This window comes from Solanum lycopersicum, chromosome 2 (genome assembly GCF_036512215.1).
Source record: "Solanum lycopersicum chromosome 2, SLM_r2.1".
NCBI classification, from domain to species: Eukaryota; Viridiplantae; Streptophyta; class Magnoliopsida; order Solanales; family Solanaceae; genus Solanum; species Solanum lycopersicum.
In genome coordinates, this window is record NC_090801.1 from 53,693,158 (window position 1) to 53,715,558 (window position 22,401).

A 22,401-nucleotide genomic window follows, 5' to 3' on the forward strand; every position below is an offset into this window, starting at 1 on the left:
CAAAACCCTTCATAACAAGTTAGTTAATTAGGAATATAAGATACTCCCTCCGTGTATTATTTTACTTAGAACGAAATTTAAGAAAAGAAAGAAGACTTTTTAATTTTGTGATTCTAAATTAATTTGTTATGTTGAAACGGGAGAGTATTACTTTATGCCCATTAAATAACCTCGAGATTTAACTCATATGCAAAACAAGAGCAACCAATGTAAAATAAAACAAAATTTTGTATTGAAAGAGATATAAAATTCCCTAACTTAGTACAATAATTGAAATCTATAAAACGAAATTTAAAAAGGATACAACTTAGTCATATGATAAAACCACTCTAGATTAAGTCTTGATTGAGCTATATATAGTCTAAATATAATAATAATGGCTAAATATACATGACTTGTTAAAATCGCCACATCAAATAAAACAATCAATGGGGAAATCAATCAAAAACATACAATTTTTTCAAAATTATTCCATCAAAAGAATCAACAAAAAAAAAAACTTCTAGAAAAGTTGTGGAGTTTCATCAAAAGATATCAAGGTAGTCAAGTCATTTTTTGGTTGAATATTGAGTGTATTTTCATCAAGCAACCAATTCTCTAAGATAATAGATAGTGGCACTTCAACATCATGTTCATTTTCTTCCTTCTTTATTTCAATTTTAATAGCCTCAGGAGTTGTTGTTTGAGACAACTCATCTGAACTTGATGATTCAAATGATTCCAAACCAAATAGTGACTCAAATGCTTCCATCAACCCCATTCCACCTGTTCAAACAAATAGTACATCTTTACATATAAATATAAATAGTCGATCGAATTTACTGTTTATTTCTTTTTAGTCAAGATACAATAAATTATACCTATAATATGTATACCATCATACCTATGTTATGTATAGATTGATCATACATATATTATATGAAAAGTACTATAAATCCAGCAAAGGTAGTTATTCAAAATATTTAGTGTTTGAGAGAATCTTAGTTATATATAGAAAAGTTTTGTTGTTACTAAAATCCATTGAAAATGTTGCACTGAAAAATATTCAATTGATATTCCATATATCTTATTGTTAAATCGGCGAGAAAAGAAAAAATAATAACTTTTACACATGAGAAAATCAGAAAGAATTTCAGCGAGAATCTGTTTTGCACGTATTATATGTTATTTTATAGTGAACTAATTCGGTGGAAAATATCATATTATATAACACACAACTATCTCATTGATTCGCGATAAAATAAGACAAATTGAAAAGAAAATTAAAAGTCATGTGCTCTATGACTTTATGTGACGGTTTAAACTTTTAAATAAGATGATCACGTAATTCAGAAAGCTGACCTTTGGTTTCAGCATTTGGAGTCCCATCACATGAAGATGAATCAGTTGTTGCAATGTTGTTTGATGAAGTTTTTGAACTTTCAGAATTATTTGTGGAAGAAGTACTTGATCCTATCCATCCTTGTAGCAATCTAGCTATATTTTCAGTACTTGATGCATAAATAGTAGAAGTAGAAGAAACTTGTGTATTTTCTTGTTTAATATTATTATTGTGTGAGCTTGTTGGATTTTCAAGTGACAAAGCATTATGTAAAGCCTTTTTAGCCATGTTAATATCAGCTTGAAGTGTCCTTTCCCATTGTCCCCTAGAAGTTGATGAATTTGAAGATGATAAGTGAGTAAGCCCATTTTCTAAAGAAAATAGATCATTTGATCCATGACATTGGTCAAGCCTTTTCATCTTTTTCTTTAGATGAGTATTCCAGTAGTTTTTTATGTCGTTATCTGTTCTCTCTGGCAGATACGAAGCTATTGCAGCCCATCTGTTCCAAGGTCATAACAAGTCAGAGTGGAGAAATTAGAAATTTAGTTATATTTTTTTTTACTTGAATATACAATTTAATTTTCTAATAAGAGATTCAAAAATTTCGAACTTCGTACCAAGTGAAATAAATACTAAAATAAAAGGTCAATATGCCAAGTGAAGATCTAGAAGTAAAGACAATAATAGTTGGAATTTTGTTTCAATAAGAGATCAATGCGTTCAGGATGAGTGTGATCTTAGAAGTAAAGAGAATAATAGTTGGAATTTTGTTTCAATAGGAGATCAATGAGTTCAGGATGAGTGTGATCTTATTGTACGTATGTATATATTTTAATTTTTTAAAGAATATTTAGGAGTATGTTTAATGTGTTGGAAATTAATTAAAAGAAGAGATTAAGAGCATATATATACTTGTTTCCTAAAAGTGCTTGAAGCTGGATAATCATTTTTTCTTCTTGATCTGTGAAGTTACCCCTCTTTATCCCTGGCCTAAGGTAGTTTGTCCATCTTAGCCTGCAGCTCTTGCTACACCTACGCAACCCTGCAAATAAAAAATCACACACATTATAAATAAAAATAAATCCTCATTAATTAATTAAATACTCTTAGTCAACTTTTTAAGTTATACTTCCTCCGTCCGAAATTGTTTGTTATGATTTTTATTTTTAGAGTCAAACTATAAAAACTTTGACTAACATTTTAAGATTTACTTTTTTATCATATTAATATGCAAAAAATTGCAATTTATAGTACTTTTCATATAGTTTGAGAATATCTATTTTTTTTGTTCAAAATATCGAATTAATGTGATTTAATTTAACTTTGAAAATTAGTTAAATTAACTTTCGAAAAGCATAACATGACATACAATTCCGGACGAAGAGAGTATATATCGGTGATATCTCACCTAAAGAGTATGTTAAAAAACTCTGTAATAATTATAAAATAGGTTTTTATTTTCTTTATGATTGTTAATTAGTGGAGATTTGTTAATTGTTGTTGCTTACCATAAATTTGAAAGAAACAAATTAAAAAAAGAATCCCATCATACATAGTGGAACTAGGAGGCGTAATGACTTTGTCTGGAAATTATATTATATATGTAAAGTCAATTTTTTCTACGTCTATATTATATGTATCGCATCCTTTTAATTTTCTTCATGTATTTACCTTTTTTTTATTATCTGAATCCCCTTTGATAAAATGTAAACATAGATTTAGATATAATGAAGAATAAAAAACCTGTTTTAGTGGGAAGTGCCCTCCAATTGCCTGGACCATGTTGTTGCACATAAGAGACTAACATTATATCTTCTTCAGGAGTCCATGGCCCTTTCTTCACTCCCATTTTATCACAACAAGGGACTCTACCCATTGGAACACAACCCTTTTTTTGCCTTGTTTTGTGGAATTCTTCTTTTCTTGGGAAAAAAAAGTAGAAATAAGTGTCTTATAGGGCTAAGGTTTTTTATTTTAATTTTATAAGATTAGTGAAAAAGGTGAGAGTGCATTCAATGTGGACTGAGGAAAAAGTCATCAATTGAATATTGATGGCCTCACTCATCAAAACCGCGTGGCATTAAATGTTATCATTTACTTCTGATTTTAAATTAGCAATACTAATAGTAGTAGTAGTAGCAACACTTTCTATTCTTTTACTACACCCCCCTACTTCATCAAGTAAAGCTAGTGGGGCAATCTAATAAGATAGCTATCGCGATCCGAAATTTTGGGGCAATCTAATAAGATAGCTATCGCGATCCGAAATTTCGAGTCATAATGATATCTATTATAATTCATTAGTAGGTAAGCTAATTCATATTGCAAAAAGGATGAGTAATAGACATGTTGGGTATAAACAATAACCACCAAGAGAAAATCGCAACAATCAAAAGAAAGCAGTGAAAATGGAAATTTATTTAAGAGTGTGTGAATTCTTTTCTCAATTGTATTAATGATGTGTAAAATTAAAAATACACTTATAATACAAAGAGTGTGCACTAGACCTTCCTTCGGCTAAGATGGCATCGCCCCTAACTGAACCCCAACATAGGCTAGAAGTTGTTTGGAATTTGAAATATCAAGTCAAATCATCCTATTGGTTAAAGACTGAATGTCTAAAGCAAAAGGTTATTTCGAAGCTGAAAAAACGCAATAAAAAGATATGATTTAGAGAGTCATCACACTACTCAGTTGATTAATTACATAAACTTTTTATTTGTTAATGAAAATTTGATTCTCACGTTATAATTCGATTTCTCCTCCATTTCCCAAACCTTAATCGACCTCAGCCGATTTAGATCTGCTTCTTGCACTTCATTTTATTTTGATTTGTATGAGCATGTTTATGGAGTTAATTCAAAGTTATAAAATGTCAAGCTTTCTACTTTCTAGGATGTAATGATACTGTATGGCATTATCTTTTTTGTTATAGATCGATTATAAAATCTACTTCCTCCGTGGCATATTACACATCACTCTTTTTATTTTTATTTGCATTAAGAAATAAGGTAATTTTATTTTTACGCTCTTATTTAATTAGTTATAGATTTCCAAGGTTAGTCAAAGTAAATATATTTTCAAGATTAATTAACTAATCAATAAGAATATTAGACAAAATACGATATTTTATGTATAAATTTTATAAAATGACATATATTGTGGTTCAACTATTATTAGAAAGGAGTAACTTATAATATGAGACAGGGGTAGTATGTATTAAAAAAAAGGCAAATCATTTTGTACATGATGGTTGTAGCAATTTTTTTTGTTGCTCAATCTGTGAAGCTCACACTAGAATTTTGATTAAATTTGAATGGTGAGCACAATTTATTTTGAAGTGAAGCTTCTCATAAGATCTTCTTTATATTTAGAAGGGAAAAGGATCTGATATACCCCTCAACTTTGTCATTTAGAGCTGATATATCCCTCGTTATAAAAGTGGCTCATATATGCCCTTACCGTTATACAAACGGCTCACATATACTCCTGCCGTTACAAAATGGCACACATATACCCTTCATTTAACGGAAGTTAAAAATTTAGTTTTAAATTTATATTTATTAGTTCTAATTTTTTTTTAAAAAAAATATTTAGGAGTATATATGATTCTTCTATCAAAGTTCAAGGTATATCTTAATTTTTTTCATACATAAATTATTTTTTGACTTCTTTTATTATAATTATTTGAGTTTCTTATTCTTATTTTGTTTTTTTCTTACATTCCTTAGTTTAAAGAAAAAAAATTAAACTATTTTTTTGTGTGTATTGTAATTTAATTTCGTATTCGAAGAAAAAATTTGGTCATCTACAATAAGTTTTACAAGAATATTAGTGAAACAAAAATAAATTTGATTCAAAATCATAATTATAAATTAGTCATTGAAACAAAAAAAAAGTAAAAAAAATATGTTTGACGAGGATTAAATTTACTCATATAGGATTATATTTTTTAGAAAAAAATAATAAAAATTTAAATTTAAATTATTTTTTTTCATTTCCATTAGAGAAAAAGGGTATATGTGAGTCATTTGTTTACAAGTAGGGGTATATATGAGCCACTTTCATAACAAGGGGTATATCAGCTCTAAATGACAAAGTTAATGGATATATCAGACCCTTTTTCCTATTTAGAATTTGAACTCGAAATATCTTATTAAGGTAAAACACTCTTACCAGTGCATCACAACTCATATTGATATCATCATTGCAAATTTGATTACAATGCAATATAGGGGAGTACAAAACATTAATCAGGAGGCAGGATCCTCGACAGTCTATTTAATGAATATGATAAAAGGATAAATACTGAGTATATAACCTTTTAAAATTTATTGGAGTGTTACCCACCACCATATTTAATTTAGCACTAATCCTGATTAATGATGAATTGAATAAATTTGAGAAATAAATGTTAAAAATACACTTAAATTATATATTTTTTTAAGTTTCATATTTAAACTATTAAAAGTTTGAATTTCATACCTAAACTATCACTTTTTAGTTTGAGAAACACACATCTCTCTTTTATATCACTTTTATCATGGTATGTATAATACACTCTTTCTCTTTCTCTTTTATTTTGAAGAATTTTCACATCACACTCTGCAGGGACAAATATCTAATCTTAACAAAAAATAAATAAATTATTATTATTAGCTAAAATTAAAAATTAAAAAATTATTATAAAAAAATAATATTTTCTTTAATAAAATAAAATGTAAAATATTTTTCTTGCCCCACACCATTTTTTAAAGTTTTTTATTTTGCCTAAATTTCTTTTATAAAAGTATTTCATTTTTTACTTCATCTCCTCCCCCTCATCAAATACTAATTTTGATAATTATTTTATTTTGTTAAAAATATAATTCTATCCATCCCACTTAAACCTCCGCTTTCAATTTTTTTCCCCAATGTTTAGATAAATACATATCGAAAATATTTTTTACTTGCCGCCACAAGTTTTTTTTATATTTTTTTGTTCTTTATATTATATTCAGTACATTAGTAGAATTTTTTTTTTCTAAAAATATATGTATGTGCATATCTAAAATAAAATAAGAAAAACGAAAAAAGATAAAAATTAGGAGCGAAAAATTAAATAGAATGAGATAGTTTTTTTTAAACAAAATAATATCAATTTCTACTGGGGAGGGAGGGGGAGGATGAAATATGAAATTTTTACAAATATTTTATAAATGATTTTTTTTTTAAAAAAAAAGATGCACATGGAGGAGGTGGTGGAGTGAGATAAGAAAAATAATTCAATTTTTTATATGGATAATAATCTTTAATTTTTAATTAATATTAAATTTTTGTCATTTAATTTTTATCTAGATAAAATATTTTATCTATGTGGAATGTCATGTGTCAAAGTTTTCATATAAAAGAGAGAGTGCACTACGCACACCACTGAGGTGTGTTTCTCAAACTAAAAAGTGATAGTTTAGGTATGAAACTCACACTTTCAATAGTTTAGGTATGAAACTAATTAAGCATTTTTTTTAACACTTATCATTACTTGATCACATTACATCCTTGTTACCTTCGATTTGAAGGATTTTCCCAATAAAATTTGGTGTTTTACTATTGAATTTACGTCCTCCTGTCGCAACTAGTTGAACATGAACCATTTTCTAATCAAATTTGGATTATATATATTATCACTATAATCTTATTTCTGTGTATATGATTAAAAATAATTGAATTAATTTTTACTGTCGTTATTCAACAAATATTTGGATTTACGATAATATAAAACAAAAAATAGCTTGATTGTTTGTGATAATAAGTCGACTATCTCTTACAAAATATTGTGTGTACGCTACAAATTTATTCTAGTTAGTGATTAGATCGAATCGAGCATTTGAAATAAATTCAGCATCGAAATTAGCTAAACATTATTAGTGGTGGTCCATGATTGTGTTTGGTGAATAAATTTACAAAAATTGAAATGTCACAACTTAGTGAGCTAGCCACATTTAATTTGCCTTTTGTCCATATTTTTAATTCACTATGGTATGAAGTAATTGATTGCATCAAAGTTTTTATTATTATTATTATTATTATTATTAGGGAAAATACTCAATTATCCCCTTAACTTATGCCCGAAATCACAGAGACACACTTATACTATACTGAGGTCTTATTATCCCCTGAACTTATTTTATATGTAATTTTCTACCCCTTTTTAGCCTACGTGACACTAGTTCGGAAAAAAAAGTCAACCATCATTAGGCCCACAAGATAGTGCCACGTAAGCAAAAAAGGGGTACAAAATTATTAATAAAATAAGTTCAGGGAGGGTAATAAGGACCTTAGTATAGTATAAGTGTGTCTCTGAGATTTCGGGCATAGGTTGAGAGGGTACTTGGGCATTATCCCTTATTATTATTATTTTCCGCTTGGATTTTCAGCATCTTGATCATGTATAGTAATATTTTGGCCTAAGTCATATACAACCCCCTAAACTTGTCCACATATTTCATTTAGACACCTCAATTCAACTGTATACCAATTGAACACTTATATTGTAAGAGATTTTTACCTATTAAACATTTTGTGCTGACATGGCAGCATGTGTATAGTACACACATGAAAAGAGAGTGAAAGGGCATCATTTAACCAAAAAAAATAATTTTCTTTTTTTTTTAAAAAATAAAATAAAATTAGCATCTCTTCATCTTCTTCTTTGACTCAACCACCATTAGAACCACCTTCTCACCACCGCAATCACCGGTGTCCCACCATTAAAGTATATTCCTTTTTTTCTCGAGCTGTAATCATTCTTCTTCTCTATACCACCTTTTTTTTAATTAAATGTGCGTCACCATATCCACAGTGCTCTTTCCCTTTATTTTTTCGGTCATCTTCTTCCCTTTTTTTTTTCAGACCATCATCTTTTTTCTCCTTTTTTACCAGTCATCGAACACCACCTCATTTTTCTCCAAATTTATCATCGTCAATATCTTTTTTTATTTTTAGCTTTTCATACAATCAATTACAAATTTTAATTTGTTCATTAGAAAACAATGCCACCAATCATCTTTTTCTTTATGCCAAATCAATTCAAACATGAATTGAATCGAAGCTTAAAAATAAAACATTAATTAGATAAAAAGAAGTAGAAAAACTTAGGTGATTTAAGTGTTTTTTTGGGAAAAAAAAAAGGAGGAAGAAGATGAAGTTGGGGTGGGGTGGGGTGGGGGGAGGGGGGAGCAGGTCTGAGCGGAGGTAGGAACGTACATACTTTAGTATTTTATTTTTTTTAATTATAATTATTTTTTAGCACAAAAAACAAATTTAAAACACATGGCTTCTTTTAATTAATTAGTTTGCCATGTCATGGCAAGTGCATCACACACACTTGACATTTTTTGTTGATTATCAAAATGTGTCTAATAGAAAAAATTTTATATAAATAAAAATGTTCAATAGGTAAAAGGTTAAGTTGAGGTGTCTAAATGAATAATTAAAGCATGATTGGTCATTGTATGCATTAGAAAACACATACATTTGTCTGTCAACTTGTTTGGAATATAATGTGTCCACACAGTGACCTCAAAAATAAATATTGTGTGCCCATAGTACATAATAAATTGTCATATTTTTCTTTTTTAGAGTTAAATTATAAGAATTTTAATTAATATTTTATGATATATGTTTTTATCATATTGATATGTAAAAAAAAATGCAATTTATAGTACCTTTCGTATAATTTTTAAATATCTATTTTTTAAAAGAAATATCGAATTAACGTAATCTAATTTAACTTTACAAATTAATTAGATTGACTTTTGAAAAACACAAATAGTGACTGAGAAGAATACATAAGTACAACAACATCACGGTTAGAGAAACAAGAAATTAACAACGATAAAATTCTCTAGTTGAATAACAAAAATTTATGCTAAATTTTATTTAGCGGTAGCTATGGATTATTGACTTAACAAAGGATAAGATTTCGTAGGAAAAAACAAAAATCTCATTCTAATTTTACTTAGCTACGGGTTAATTGAGGATTACTGATAGTTGATTTGATTATTTGATGTTCTTTAGTAGTGACTAGTGATAATAACAAACCAATATATTAATATTTATCCTGAATTTTCTATTTTATTTGGATTCTTCGCAATTGTGTTTTAATTCAAAAATATAGATTTGGTCAAAAGAATTTCTGGCCGGAAAAAAGCTCTTTTATATAATTTGTTGATCCTTTTCTTACGGAAGAAATTTTGGACGTTTATAAATAGAAAAACATCTTTTATTCTCATACAAGAATATATAATAGCATAAAAATGTAGTCTCGTAGTTGTTTAGAGAGAGATTTGACTAAACTCATAGCTAAAGTCCTTTTTTTAACACTTCTTTTTTTTTTTGGTTCGAAGGTTTGCAATTATTAGATTGCGTATGACGTCCTTATTGTTTCAATCCTAATTTGTGAAGTAATCGAGATCATGATCTCTTTGTGGATTTTTCGAGATGGATTTTACGGGAATTTAGTACCTTTTATATAGGTATAAACTAGGGTTTAGAGTTGAGTAGCCTCCAAGAATCCTTATCTGAGTTGAACACAATTTGTAGAGTCCCAATTCAAATTGAACGCATCTTGTAGAGTTCCATAAAATATCAATGTCTACAAATGCCCGTGCTTTAAGGCTTGACGGAGTGTAGACTTGTGAAACTTAAAGACGAGGCTTAAAGTATATAGAAAATAAATAAATCACACAAATAAATATGAAAAAAATATGATTTTATTAATCAAGATAAATTGGGGGTACAATATTGTTTATCCTTGATTCTACTCTCATAAGATTTATCTATGATTTGAGTGATTTGAGGGTCGTGGCGTATTGATTTAGATTTGACATCTCTATATGAATAATCCATTTGCGAAGTATTCGAAATCTTGATCTCTTTATGGAATTTCTGAGATGCTTTTTAAGGGAATATAGTACCCTTTATATAGGCATAAACTAGGGTTTAAAGTTGAGTAGCCTCCAAAAATCCTAATCTGAGTTGAACACAATTTGTAGAGTCCCAACTCAAATTGAACGCATCTTGTAGAGTCTTACAAAATTTCAATTTCTACAATACCTTAAAAAAACTTTTTGTAGGTTGGGAATTTAAATGTAATTTTTTTTAAAAAGAAAGATTGTGTGTGTGTGTGTGTGAGAGAGAGAGAATATCAAACTAATAATCTAAAATAAATGGAGTAGCTACTGTTTGATTTAATTGTGTCGCATAGCCAACGTTTGTCAGTCGCCTCTCTCCCTAAAATCTCGCTCGCCACTCTCCTGTTCTCGCTGGTCACTCTCCCTCTGCTCGCATCTCTCTCTTTATACATCAGAAGTGTATAAATTGTGTTTCTGTATTGTATAAAGCGAGAGAAAATTGTATATACACATGTAAAAATATATATCTTCATGCTATACACTTAATTATACAAATTTACAAATATTTTACTTCGATTCAATTGTATACAAATGCAAATTTTATACAAATATTGTAGCAAAAAAGGCCAGCGAATTATACAATTGCATCGAAATATAATTTTCTCTCGCTTTATACAACAGAAGTGTATAAATTATGTTTCTGTTTTTGTATAAAGCGAGAAAAAACATTATCTTCTTCCTATACACTTATAGTTATACAATATACAAACATTTTACTTCGATCCAATTGTATACAAAGCAAATTTTATACAGATATTACAGCGAAATAGGCCAGCGAATTAACAATTTAAGCCAGCAAATACAATTGTCTATGTATAGTGAGGCCAGCGAATCATACAATTACATATATATTATATAGTTATATATTTGCTGTAGAACCTAATTATGCAAACTTTACTATAGCATACAAATATAAATTTTTTATTTCTATATGTAAAAGTTGGCGTGGACCTTAAACAATTTTATGTCAATAATTGGGTTTCTCACTTTCTCCGTGTTCGTCTATAAAACGAATGTTAAAAAATGAAGCCCATCTAGACCTACCGGATTGAAAAGAATTCATGTCTAAGAGAATATATATATATATATATATATTCATTCGTCCACTTTTAATTGTTATAAACTTTATTTTTAGAGTCAAATTATAATAATTTTGACTAACATTTTAAGATGTTTTTGTTCATCTTATTGATATGTAAAAAATTACAATTTATAGTACTTTTCATATAGTTTTGAATATTTAAAGTTTTTGTTTGAAATATTGAATTAATATAATCTAATTTAATTTTAAAAATCAGTGAAATTAACTTTCAAAAAATACAACACAACAAATAAAAATGAACGGAGAGACTACAAATACAAACCAAAAAGGCTTTGTGAGATGTGGAGAAATCTATAAACTTTGTGAACCTTCATATATGGTGTAAGTTCAATGTTTTTGTTTGAAAAATTCAACTATATTAAAGAACTAAGGCCAGCCAGTTTGGATTGCCATCTGTCACGTAAGCTTATATTTTAGACTTCATTTGTTTCACATTCACCAATTAATTATTTTGTGTTAAATAGATTGAAATGATGAACCTTGTGCTTACTTCTAATCTAAGCAACACATATTTTTACGAGGAAAAATAAATTAGTGCAAAATGGATGGCTCATAAAGTAGATTGACTTTTAGTTATATCTTTTTATTGTGATTTACTAGTCACTAGATTATTCTTGAAAATGAAATAGAACTTAGAGTGTTCAAATATTGTATATATAAAAAAATAACTCTAAATGAATCAATTTTTTATGTCCGACATACTTCTATATTAAATTGTGAATGTGGCATTGTGTAAGTTTCGTGCATATCTTTATAATTAGCTAGCTACAAGTCTCTATTGGTTCTAAGCTAGCGTTTGACCATAGATATTTGGCAAATATTATTTGCATGAAAATTTGGGTGAAATTTTATCATGTGTTTAGCCATAGAATTTGAGAAACATATTTCATTTTTTTTAAGAAATATGATTTTATACCCATAAGTTTTTAAAACTATCAAACTAACCATAAATTTGTATTACATAGCACAATAGAAATCTCACGTAACAAGATTTATGACTTCCGCAACAAATCAACAAGAATCATTACAGTAAATATTCGTATAGTGAAAAGGTCTTGGTATAAATCATGATAATGAAAATACAACTAATATAAATTCGGAAAAAAAAAGAAAAGAAAACAAAAGGAAATAAATATTGCAATCACTGAAAAACCTATGTTTTCTCTTGTGAAAGAGTTCAACCTATTCTTTAATATAATCTTCCCACATTTTATGAACAATATCTTCTCATGAGCTTGCATTTTCGAATCAGACGATCGAGAAGATGAAGCGATGTTGTTACCCTGAGCCAGTAGTTCGTCACTTTCATCAACAACCATATCATCATTTTCATATTCATTGAATATTCCATCATTACTTTGTTGTTCACGTAAAAAATTATGCAATACAGCGCAAACAATTACTATTTTCACTTGCATGTCACATTCATAGTTGTTCATGCCTTGTCTTAGTATTCTGAATCTACTTTTCCACGCACCAAAAGTTCTTTCAATTATATTGCGGTGAGAAGCATGTCTATAGTTAAATAGCTCTTTTCCATTCTTAGGCTCTCTTTCACTTCCTCGGTAGTCCTGCAAATGATAGCGCATTCCAATGAATTGAGCTAAAAATCCTCTTGTATTCCGTAGATCAGCATCAACAACGTAATATTTATCTACCAAAATAAAATAAATGCAATTCATGTTTTATTTAGTAGCTAGTTCATTAAGACTAACTGTAACAAATGAATGTATGAAATCAAAAGAATGCATATAGAAGGGAGCTAATTGAATTGGTTGATGTCAATAAATATATTATTTTTGTAAAATAAAAAGTTAAGGGTAAAAATTGAATTTCTAAAACTTCTCAAATAATGAAATTTGGCCCAAATACTAATTTTTTCTAGTATTTGGGAATTTGGAAAATTTGCCAAATAATAAAAAAGTGTATGGACAAACAAAATTTGCCAAGTTTTTTCCCAAATTTTACTTGCAAAATTTATGGCCAAACGGGCCCTAAGAATGTCCAAAATATTATATATATCAATATAAAGTAAGATTTGACCTATATATATGGTGTAATTTTTTTTTAAAAGAAATAACACTGTAGCACTATCGTAGCTTCGTTCCTGGTTTAGGCTAAGTTTACGAAGCATTTTTTCCTATAAAAAAAATGTGTTACGAATAGTAAATATTACTCAGACTTGGTTATAAAAATTCATATTCAAGCCTTCGTGGAATTTGTGAAATTAGGTTTTGAGCCCAACTCACACCCTAAAAGCTAGCTCAAAGAGAGAAGGATTGTCCAATACGTATAAGAAGTTCACCCAATTCGTTAACCACTAATGTAAAACTTTTGTCATTCTCTAATGGTTCGATCTTTTATATTTTAATGACAAATAATTCAAAAAAACAAAATAGAGGGAGTGAGTATTAGTTTAGTGTCGAAGACACTTGGCTTAAGATGAAGAAAAAATATGCAACGTAAGCCCCTAATTCCTGGAAAACAGATAAACGAAGAAGATGTCAACATTCAATCTTGCCCCATTTTTTCCCTTCTCTCTCAAAGAAAATATGCAGCAAAAACAGGGACTTCTCAACTGTCAATTCCCAATTATATGGACATCATCAATTTTTCACTGTTTGGTTGAATTTCTTCGTCCAATTAGTCTTCATTTACTTGAAAATCGTTTTTTTTCCCTCTGTTTCTTTGCTTTCTGCCTGAATTTTCTTATTGATCAAAATCCATGGCTACTTCGTTTCCTTTACTTCTCTGAATATGGCTGCTCTTTCTCATTTCCTCTATCAGTATTTGTTTTTGCCTTTAGCTACTGTATTTGCCTTTGTTTCCCTCTATTTGTCTCCTCTGTTCAACTCCATCACCACATTTTTCCACAGGTATTTTAGTTATTAATCGTTTCTTGTAAATCAAGATTCAATTTTTATTTTTAATTTCATATATTTGAATCACACAGATCAAATAAGAATTCGGGTTTCAAAGATGATTATCAGAAAATATATGATTTTCCAGAAACAAAGCAGCAGTTGGGTTATGAATCTGATGTTTTTAAGGATGTTTCTGAATTCCCAAATTCGGAGACGAATGAAACAGAGTTTAATTTTACATTTAAATTCCCAACCTATGAACAATTTTGTAAAAGCAAGGAAGACAAAGTTGAATATGTTACCTCTACATTTAAAGTCAAATCGCCAACAAAAACAGAGGTTCACGAAACAGAGGATTCGAAAGAAGTTCATGGCAATATCGAGGCGATGATAGATGAGGAAGACAAAAAAGAGGATTTGAGTAATTTGGAGCGCGATGAAGATGAAATAAATGAGGAAGAAAAAGGGGATTTGTGTAATTTAGAGTGTGATAAAGACGAAACGGAGAAAACAGAGGAATTGAATCCCATGAAAGGAGAATCAGATACTCGAAAAGATCAATTTCTAAAGGAACTAGATTTTACTGACGATTCTCTGTTTCAATCTGAAAAGGATTCGATATCTACTGATTCTGATACACTATCAATTGGATTTGATCATGTCTGTTATCTCATGAACAAGTTAGTCGATTCGTATAGTGATGGCTTCTTGACAGATGAAAACTTTGGAGGCGAATTTGAACTTGATCATGAAATGTCAGAGGAAAATCAAGAATCTGATGCTGATGATAGTGATAGTGATATAATGGAAAAGCTAACGAAATTTGAACAAGATCAAGCACCGCGATTTTTATCTGAGGATGATCTTTTTCATGAAAATTCTTACAAGCTATTTGGTGACTCCGAGGACTCTGAAAATGGCGATGCGAATAATTTGGAAACATTACGGGAACACCAAGAATTGATCGAACAATTGAAGTTGGAACTTAGAAAAGTTCGAGATACGGGACTTCCCACTATTTTGGAAGAATCAGATACGCTAAAATGGAAAGATTCGGAGCCATGGAAGATTGATGAGAAGTTGCAACGCGAAGATTGTATGAGTGAACTTCATAAGTTCTACAAGAGTTATAGAGAAAGAATGCGTAAATTCGACATATTGACGTACCAGAAAATGTATACGATAGGTCAGTAACAACTCTTCATGCATTACATTATTTTCAAGTTTTCTTTCGTGTCCGGGCTAGCTTGAACGTACTACTTTTTTTTTTATTTCATTAGGTACTAGATAAATTTGATCGCCATAGCTTTGACGTGTTAAAAATCACTTGTAATTTTTACTTTTTGTATTAATTCATTTTTAAAATGAGATATTTTTTTATAAATTTTACAGGTTATCTACAGAAAGATCCACTAAAAGATCCATTTCAATGTGTGTCAAGGCAAAGACATTCAGGTCCAAAACTAAAATCTCTTATTTCACAAAATATTAAGCTATTCAAACAGAAAAGGCATAATGACAATACTGACCCTATGATAAAGTTTATCAAAGAATTGCAGAGTGATGTTGAAGTGATATATGTTGGACAAATGTGTCTTTCATGGGAATTTCTACATTGGCAATATGGAAAAGCTTTAAGTTTATGGGATTCTGATCCTCGTGGTACTCGTACGTATAATGAAGTTGCTGGAGAATTTCAGCAATTTCAAGTTCTCATACAAAGATTTATAGAAAATGAACATTTTCAAGGGCCAAGAGTTCAATGTTACATCAAGAGTCGATATGATCTTCGTAATCTTCTTCAAGTTCCTCTCATAAGAGGTAAGCGTCTCAAAAGTTATATACACTGATAGTATAAAAAGTGACAGGTTTAATTGTCATTCTTATAAGTAACATGGTTTTATATTATCGATATATAAAACTTAAACTCGATTTGGGCAGAGGACAAAAACAAGGGTAGAGGTAGAGATAAAGATGAATATTGCATTACAAGTGACTTGTTGGTGGAGATAGTGGAAGAATCAATAAGAATATTTTGGCAATTTATTAGAGCTGATAAAAATTGTTCAAGCATGATGGTGAAGGGTAAAAAGGGAATACAGCATCAAGAGCTTATTAAAGATTTGGGAGATTTAGAGCTTTTAATGGAGGTGCAAGAAAGTCTTGGAAAGGTAAATTATTAGTTTTCAACTCATTCTCCTTCGATCCGTCCTATTTTAACTATCACTTTAGCTTTTTCATTCTCAATATTAAATATAAGGTATAGTTTATTATGTGATCTTTTTTTTTTCTTAAATATTTTAGGTACTTTATGTTAAAGAGTATACTTTAAAACAATCACTATCAAATTTTAGTGGTAAATTTCTAAAGTGACAATTATTTTGAAATAGTTTCTTGAGGTGAAACGACAATCAAAATGTGATGTGGGGAGTATTGTCGAGATTGTAATGTAAACTAAACGTTGTAAAGAATTTTTACATTATTAATGTATCTTAACATGATGTAATAGACAATTTGATACTAGTTGATCACTTGTTCTAGATGGTTATCCGTAAGTAATCTGATAGTGTAAATATTCATTTATTTTGTCGACTTATCGAGATTAAGGTGATTGTCTAATTATTGTTATGGAATGCAGAAAGAGAAGAAACTGAAAGATGCTTTGAAAGGTGAGTGTTGCATATTGAAGAGGTTCAAGAAGAAGAAAGAAAATGATTCAGATAAAGTATTGTACTTTTTCTCTCAAGTAGACATGAAATTAGTTACTAGGGTTCTCAATATGTCCAGGCTAACAACAGATCAACTAGTGTGGTGTCACAACAAAATAAGCAGCATTAGTTTTCTGCATAGGAAAATACATGTAGATCCTTCTATTTTGCTCTTCCCTTGTTAACAGTAGTCTATGAGCATATGCCATAAAAAGTTGAAAAAATATTGTCAAGAATGGGATTTGAACCCATGCCCTTTCGGACCAGTACCTGAAACTGGCGCCTTAGACCAACTCGGCCATCTTGACGTTGTTTTCAACTTTTCATTATATTATTATTTAACCTTGATATAATGACCTAAACTTTTCGATAAAATTAGCAAATTTGGAGGAGAAAGCATTTTATTACTAAAAAGAATTTCAAGGATTACTCATTTTGTTCTCCTTCAATGGTAACTTAAAATACTTTACAAGTGATACATTACATTCTGCTGGCAATTTCCATGGAACATGTTCATTGCTCGCACATTTCCGCCTTTTCCAGATTACTGCAAAAAATTCTTCAATTGTTATGAATCCTTTTCCTCTAATGCTATGATCAACTCCAAGTTATCGTTGCCCCTACGGATTTTTAATCGAACTTCATCACCTATGTTATAATTATCCAGGATTTTATACAAATCTGCTTTACTCTTAACCTGCAATAACATGAAATGAGTGCATCTCAGAAATCGCTTAGAAAAAGGAGCAACAAAAATCAATCATTGTAGGATGATTTAAACTCTAGACCTGCAGGTTGGAAGCCTAGACAATGTTCACATCATCAAATTTGCACTAACAAAAAGCTTGTGGCGTAATATAAGAAAGTAAGAAAGCACTCACAGGTTTGTCATCCACTGCTTCAATAATATCACCAAGTACTATATTTCCTGCAAAACCCCTGGTAGTAGGAAGAAGTCCAGCTTTCGCTGCAGGACTATTTCCAGGTACCTAAATAGAGCAGGAATAGATTCAGATGAAAGATATAGCGTGAGTTTTACTCTGAAAGATACCGTCTCCCCACCCCCAGGGTCATAGTGACAGAAATGTACCAGCAAAACCAGTGCTCCATTTCGAACATTAAGTTGGTTGGCAATCAAGTCTGGAGCGATTTCAATATTCAAACCAGCACGAAGAACCTGACATTGTTTAAGACATACATATACATAAATAATGAATAAAAACCTTAAAGAGAATTCTGGAAAACCAGGAAAAGAAGCTGACAAGAACTAAGAGATGAATTAATAGAGCAACATTCATACTTTTCCAGATTGGATCAATTGGGGTACAACTCTCAACACAGTTGAAGAAGGGATTGCAAATCCAACACCTGCTGATGTCCCTGTTGTACTGAAGAAGAGTAAGTAATAGTACGAAAGGATAAACTTTGAACATTCAAATAAGTGTTTCTTGTCATCTCCTCTCAATCTTCAGTCTAAAACACACAACGATGGAAAAACTATTCACCTGTCTGAGTAAATATTGCAGTGTTGATCCCAATCAAGTTTCCTTTTGAATCTAACAAAGGACCTCCGCTGGAAAGGTACACATATTTATTCACAGAACAGCAGTTGAAAAAAGAGAAGGGCAAAAGAGGCCTTTAATGATTATCAGCATCAGAGGGAATGCATTTGTTACCAAGGGAAGTACAAGTTCAGAAAAATAAACCTGTTGCCAGGGTTGATGGCTGCATCTGTTTGTATTCCTCCACCAATGGTCACTCCAGTTTGACTATATATATCTCGATTAAGTCCACTGATAACCCCAACAGTGAGTGTATGATCAAACCCAAAAGGATTTCCAATGGCTAAACATTGCTGGCCAACTCTCAAAGAAGAAGATTCACCAACCCTTATTGGCCTCAACAGGTCTTCAGAAGCTCCCACCTTGCATTTCAAGATGTGAAGTCATAAGGTGTCAAAAATGTAAGTTTTGAGTTAAAAAGAACAAAAAAAAAATGCAAATGCCAAAATGCACATTACCAACTTCATTTCTCAAGCAAATAGAACTTCTAAATATATTGATTCCATAGGAGTGTAAAAGAAGAACAAAAAATAGGGCATACAGCTCTTTCCTGGATGTGTCATCACGTAATGCAAATTATGCACTGGGATTATATTCCTCCATAGGGAATATGATAATCGCAACCTCACCCCATTCATCTGTTCCACCCAGTTTTCCAATTAAAGCACAATGCATTACAGTGTTATTCTCACCATATCTAACCATCTCTCTCTCTCTCTCTGACACACTTTTGCTCTATATCATTTATAACAGCTCATTTCATCCCACTAAAATCCCACCGTAAGATTGCTCTACATATATCTAGATGCCTTCCATCTCACTTTTTGAAAGACAGCAAATTTTAAGTGGATAAATAGGTAGATCTTATTGTTCTGTAAGAATCAACTGAAGTTGTTTCTGATAACTTCAAAACGATTATCAACCATTTTAAGTAAATGACAATCACAAGAGGCAGATGTGGAAGTGAGGATCAACACACAATTCATCCCCAAGAGAGGAAGCTTCAAGTATAAGGATGTGGCGAGATAAACAATGATGTCACACGTCGTAGTGGAGAGGCATAGATGAAATTGAGGTTCACATCTGGTGTCCTATGTGATAAGAATATTCCACCAAGACTTTAAGTAAGTTCTACAAAGTGATTATTAGACCTTCTATGTTGTATGGGGTAAAGGGTTGGCTAGTCAAGAACTCATATCTTAAAAGGATGAAAATGGCACAAATAAGGATGATTAGATGGATGTGTGGGCATACCAGGAGACATACGATTATGAACGAAGATATAAGGGACAAGGTGGTAGAGACGTGCGTAGGGGACAAGATGCAGGACGCGAGGTTGAGATGGTTCGAATATGTGAAGAGAGGAGCACAAAGGCCCAGTGAGGAGGTGCGAGAGGTTGGCAGCGATAGGCTTAACGAGAGGTAGAGGTAAACTGAAGAAGAATTGAGAAGAGATGACTAGACAGGACATGACACATCTTCAGCTCACAGAGGACATGATCTAGACAAGAGCATGGAGATCGAGGATTAGTAGAAAGTTAGCAAGTAGTAGTGTTTTCTCTCTTTCCTGTGGGAGAACATAGCTATAGCTTGGAGCACATTATCTTCTCCTATTCTCCTTTTCAATAGTATTATTATTATTATTATCTAATTCTTCTCTAACTATAGCTATAAGAGATAAGAACAAGATGACATAACTAAAGCAAATGTAGCCGATGAACTTCAGAATTCTCCAGATTTAGACAAAATAGGGATTCTGGAAATAATGCTTACCTTCAACACTGCAAGATCCTTGGCACGGTCTGCACCAATTAATATACCCTCAAAATTCTTTTGCACCCTTCAGAAAGAAACAAAATGAATTAAAGAGAGTGAAGGCATAAGATGGAGAGTAAGATGAAGCTGTATCATCCCCATTAAGTATATGCTAAAACAGAATACAACTCACCCATCTGCAGCGAGAATATTAACACGTGCAACTACTTGCCCACGGCTTGGGTTTCTAGAAAGGGAGTTACCAATCACTGGACATATAAAGAGAACTGTTTAACCAAGAATTGCACAGCCCATCCAACACACTGAAATTGGTTTTTGAGGTCATAAAATTCAATTTTATTTTTTAGATGAAGCCTTTATTAGACAGTTTTCTCATACTCCGAACCCCATGATTATTGGGATGCAGGGAGTATATTACACAAATAACTAATGCACTCAGGTACCATATTTGAAGTGATCTTACCATGATAATTAGTAACAATATGGCCTTCTTTGTCCCAAATCACCCCCGAACCATTTCCTTCAGGAATCTGCCATTGTTTAAACATATTGAATGTAGCTGCTTTCAAACACAGAATATTTATGAAGGGACAAAAAGTGTGTTGGTTGAGGCACCATATATCCATGAAGACAGAAAATCCAAAGCTAAATTACCGAAGAGTTTGGTAAGCATAACACTGAAAATGGAGAAGCAAATGTTTGCAGATGTCCATAAAATTTACCTCAACCATACCAGTGACATTAAGCGTCGGTCTCAAGGTTACATCAAATATGTTGACAACACAGTAAGTGTTCTTCTCAAAGAGCTCAACAACTCTTTCCTGCCAATTAGACATGTACCGGATAAACGATGATCTAACATAACAAAAACAATAAAGAATAAGCTGAGCAGGTGATGATACTGAACCTCCAAAGGGAAAAGTGCTGCAGAAGGAAAAATAGTAGGTGTAACTTGTTCAACTGTGACAGACGGATCCCCCAAAGCAAGTGCTGTATATCATATAGTAGGTTACATGGTTAGAACCCAAATAAAGGACGCATACTCAACAAATGATAAAGAGGAAGCAAATTCATCATGAAGCTTTGTATCTTTTTCAGTAGCCAACCACACAAGAATAAGGTTTTGCTCATTGGGGACTAGGGGAAGAGAGAGCTAGCTCAGTTGCATAACCACAGTTGGGTTCCCTGTTACTATAAGCAATAAACTATACCTCTAGTTGGATGGAGTCAATATACAAATTCTGTACATCCATTCCACTGAACTAATTTTCATACTTTCATAAGGTTTATCACTGTGTTATACTAACCTACCGCAAACACTCCTCCTTTTTTCTGCGTGGCCCAACAGAATTCAAGTGCTGGCTTTTCAAAGGCGACAAGTAAAAGAAAAGGAAACAGTAAGAACGTGCGAACCTGACAAGTACCTTGAAGGATGATAACATGAATACATGAAAAAGCTTGTTAATAACATCCTCCGTGTGGCAAAAGGGAAGCTTCTCCGTAGTTGCTCAATCAAAGAATTGCCATTATCTCCACCACCCCTGTGACATTACCATGACAACAACAACAAAAAGGTCATGAAATCATGTGCTATATAATACAAGTATTGAGTAAGTACTTAATTTTAATGAGACTGATAGATACCAAACTTTGAAAGTATCCTTAACAAAATTTCTCACTTCACCACTTGTACTCACTGATAGATACCCATTTTTTTCATCCTACTTTGTCAAAAATCTTCTCATTTTTGCTTATTAAACTCATTGTGCAGTAAAAATGTAAGTCTAAAGAGATAGATAATATGTTTACCTGGGAGCGGAAACAGAGGTAGATGGATTAGAAGTGATGGGATCAGCAGAGCAGACAGTGGAAATGCTATCGAAGCAGAGCTCTCGACGGCCCAAAAAGACAGAGTTATTGAGAATGGGTGGTTGTGGTTGGTTTGTATGCAGGTGAATAGGTGTTTTTGCGTTAGATGATACTATTATCACTTCCATTGAAGCTTCAAAATTGGGGAAGAAGAAGAGCAGAGAGCAGATAAAGAGTTGGGACACTCAACTGGGATATTTCTTCTCCTATTTTACTCTCTCCCTTCAATTTTACTTAACTTT

General features: G+C 31.2%; 3 protein-coding genes and 1 non-coding gene across 6 annotated transcripts; 1 reads left to right on the top strand and 3 right to left on the bottom strand.

The window, feature by feature from the left end:
• Window positions 1–210: 210 nt before the first annotated feature.
• THM6 (transcription factor) lies at window positions 211–3,229 on the bottom strand. The gene is made up of 4 exons (NM_001247365.2): window positions 3,068–3,229; window positions 2,237–2,366; window positions 1,342–1,823; window positions 211–765 (listed from the first exon to the last, which is right to left on the bottom strand). Exons 1-4 carry the CDS (start codon window positions 3,198–3,200, stop codon window positions 503–505), a joined length of 1,008 nt encoding a protein of 335 aa, NP_001234294.2. The 5' UTR covers window positions 3,201–3,229; the 3' UTR covers window positions 211–502.
• A 10,600-nt stretch (window positions 3,230–13,829) lies between these two features.
• LOC101267768 (uncharacterized) lies at window positions 13,830–17,245 on the top strand. 3 transcript variants are annotated; one of them, XM_010318803.4, is made up of 6 exons: window positions 13,884–14,256; window positions 14,334–15,430; window positions 15,637–15,699; window positions 15,796–16,065; window positions 16,186–16,415; window positions 16,883–17,245. In XM_010318803.4, exons 1-6 carry the CDS (start codon window positions 14,138–14,140, stop codon window positions 17,135–17,137), a joined length of 2,034 nt encoding a protein of 677 aa, XP_010317105.1. In that variant the 5' UTR covers window positions 13,884–14,137; the 3' UTR covers window positions 17,138–17,245. The 3 variants fall into 3 exon arrangements, with proteins under 3 accessions (XP_004233361.2, XP_025885058.1, XP_010317105.1); XM_004233313.5 differs by having other exon boundaries at window positions 13,830–14,256; window positions 15,637–16,065; XM_026029273.2 differs by lacking the exon at window positions 16,883–17,245 and adding an exon at window positions 16,549–16,767 and having other exon boundaries at window positions 13,830–14,256; window positions 15,637–16,065.
• TRNAL-CAG (transfer RNA leucine (anticodon CAG)) lies at window positions 17,180–17,260 on the bottom strand. Its single transcript has one exon. It is a non-coding gene; the product is annotated as a tRNA-Leu (tRNA).
• A 75-nt stretch (window positions 17,261–17,335) lies between these two features.
• Window positions 17,336–22,401, bottom strand: LOC101267480 (protease Do-like 8, chloroplastic). The gene is made up of 13 exons (XM_004233312.5): window positions 22,100–22,401; window positions 21,704–21,831; window positions 21,198–21,280; window positions 21,013–21,111; window positions 20,754–20,820; window positions 20,463–20,538; window positions 20,288–20,354; window positions 18,659–18,876; window positions 18,458–18,525; window positions 18,253–18,332; window positions 18,043–18,129; window positions 17,834–17,941; window positions 17,336–17,649 (listed from the first exon to the last, which is right to left on the bottom strand). Exons 1-13 carry the CDS (start codon window positions 22,285–22,287, stop codon window positions 17,521–17,523), a joined length of 1,398 nt encoding a protein of 465 aa, XP_004233360.1. The 5' UTR covers window positions 22,288–22,401; the 3' UTR covers window positions 17,336–17,520.

Excerpts from the sequence above, each read along its gene's own strand:
- THM6 (NM_001247365.2), bottom strand. The coding sequence starts at position 3,200 with ATGGGTAGAGTCCCTTGTTGTGATAAAATGGGAGTGAAGAAAGGGCCA. Across the intron at positions 2,367-3,067 it reads GGCACTTCCCACTAAAACAG|GGTTGCGTAGGTGTAGCAAG; the intron begins GTTTTTTATTCT and ends TTTTATTTGCAG. Across the intron at positions 766-1,341 it reads TCCAAATGCTGAAACCAAAG|GTGGAATGGGGTTGATGGAA; the intron begins GTCAGCTTTCTG and ends TTGTTTGAACAG.
- LOC101267480 (XM_004233312.5), bottom strand. The coding sequence starts at position 22,287 with ATGGAAGTGATAATAGTATCATCTAACGCAAAAACACCTATTCACCTG. Across the intron at positions 20,355-20,462 it reads AATATTCTCGCTGCAGATGG|GGTGCAAAAGAATTTTGAGG; the intron begins GTGAGTTGTATT and ends TTCTTTCTGAAG. Across the intron at positions 17,650-17,833 it reads AAGCAGTGGATGACAAACCT|GTTAAGAGTAAAGCAGATTT; the intron begins GTGAGTGCTTTC and ends ATGTTATTGCAG.
- LOC101267768 (XM_004233313.5), top strand. The coding sequence starts at position 14,138 with ATGGCTGCTCTTTCTCATTTCCTCTATCAGTATTTGTTTTTGCCTTTA. Across the intron at positions 14,257-14,333 it reads ATCACCACATTTTTCCACAG|ATCAAATAAGAATTCGGGTT; the intron begins GTATTTTAGTTA and ends TGAATCACACAG. Across the intron at positions 16,066-16,185 it reads TCAAGTTCCTCTCATAAGAG|AGGACAAAAACAAGGGTAGA; the intron begins GTAAGCGTCTCA and ends CGATTTGGGCAG.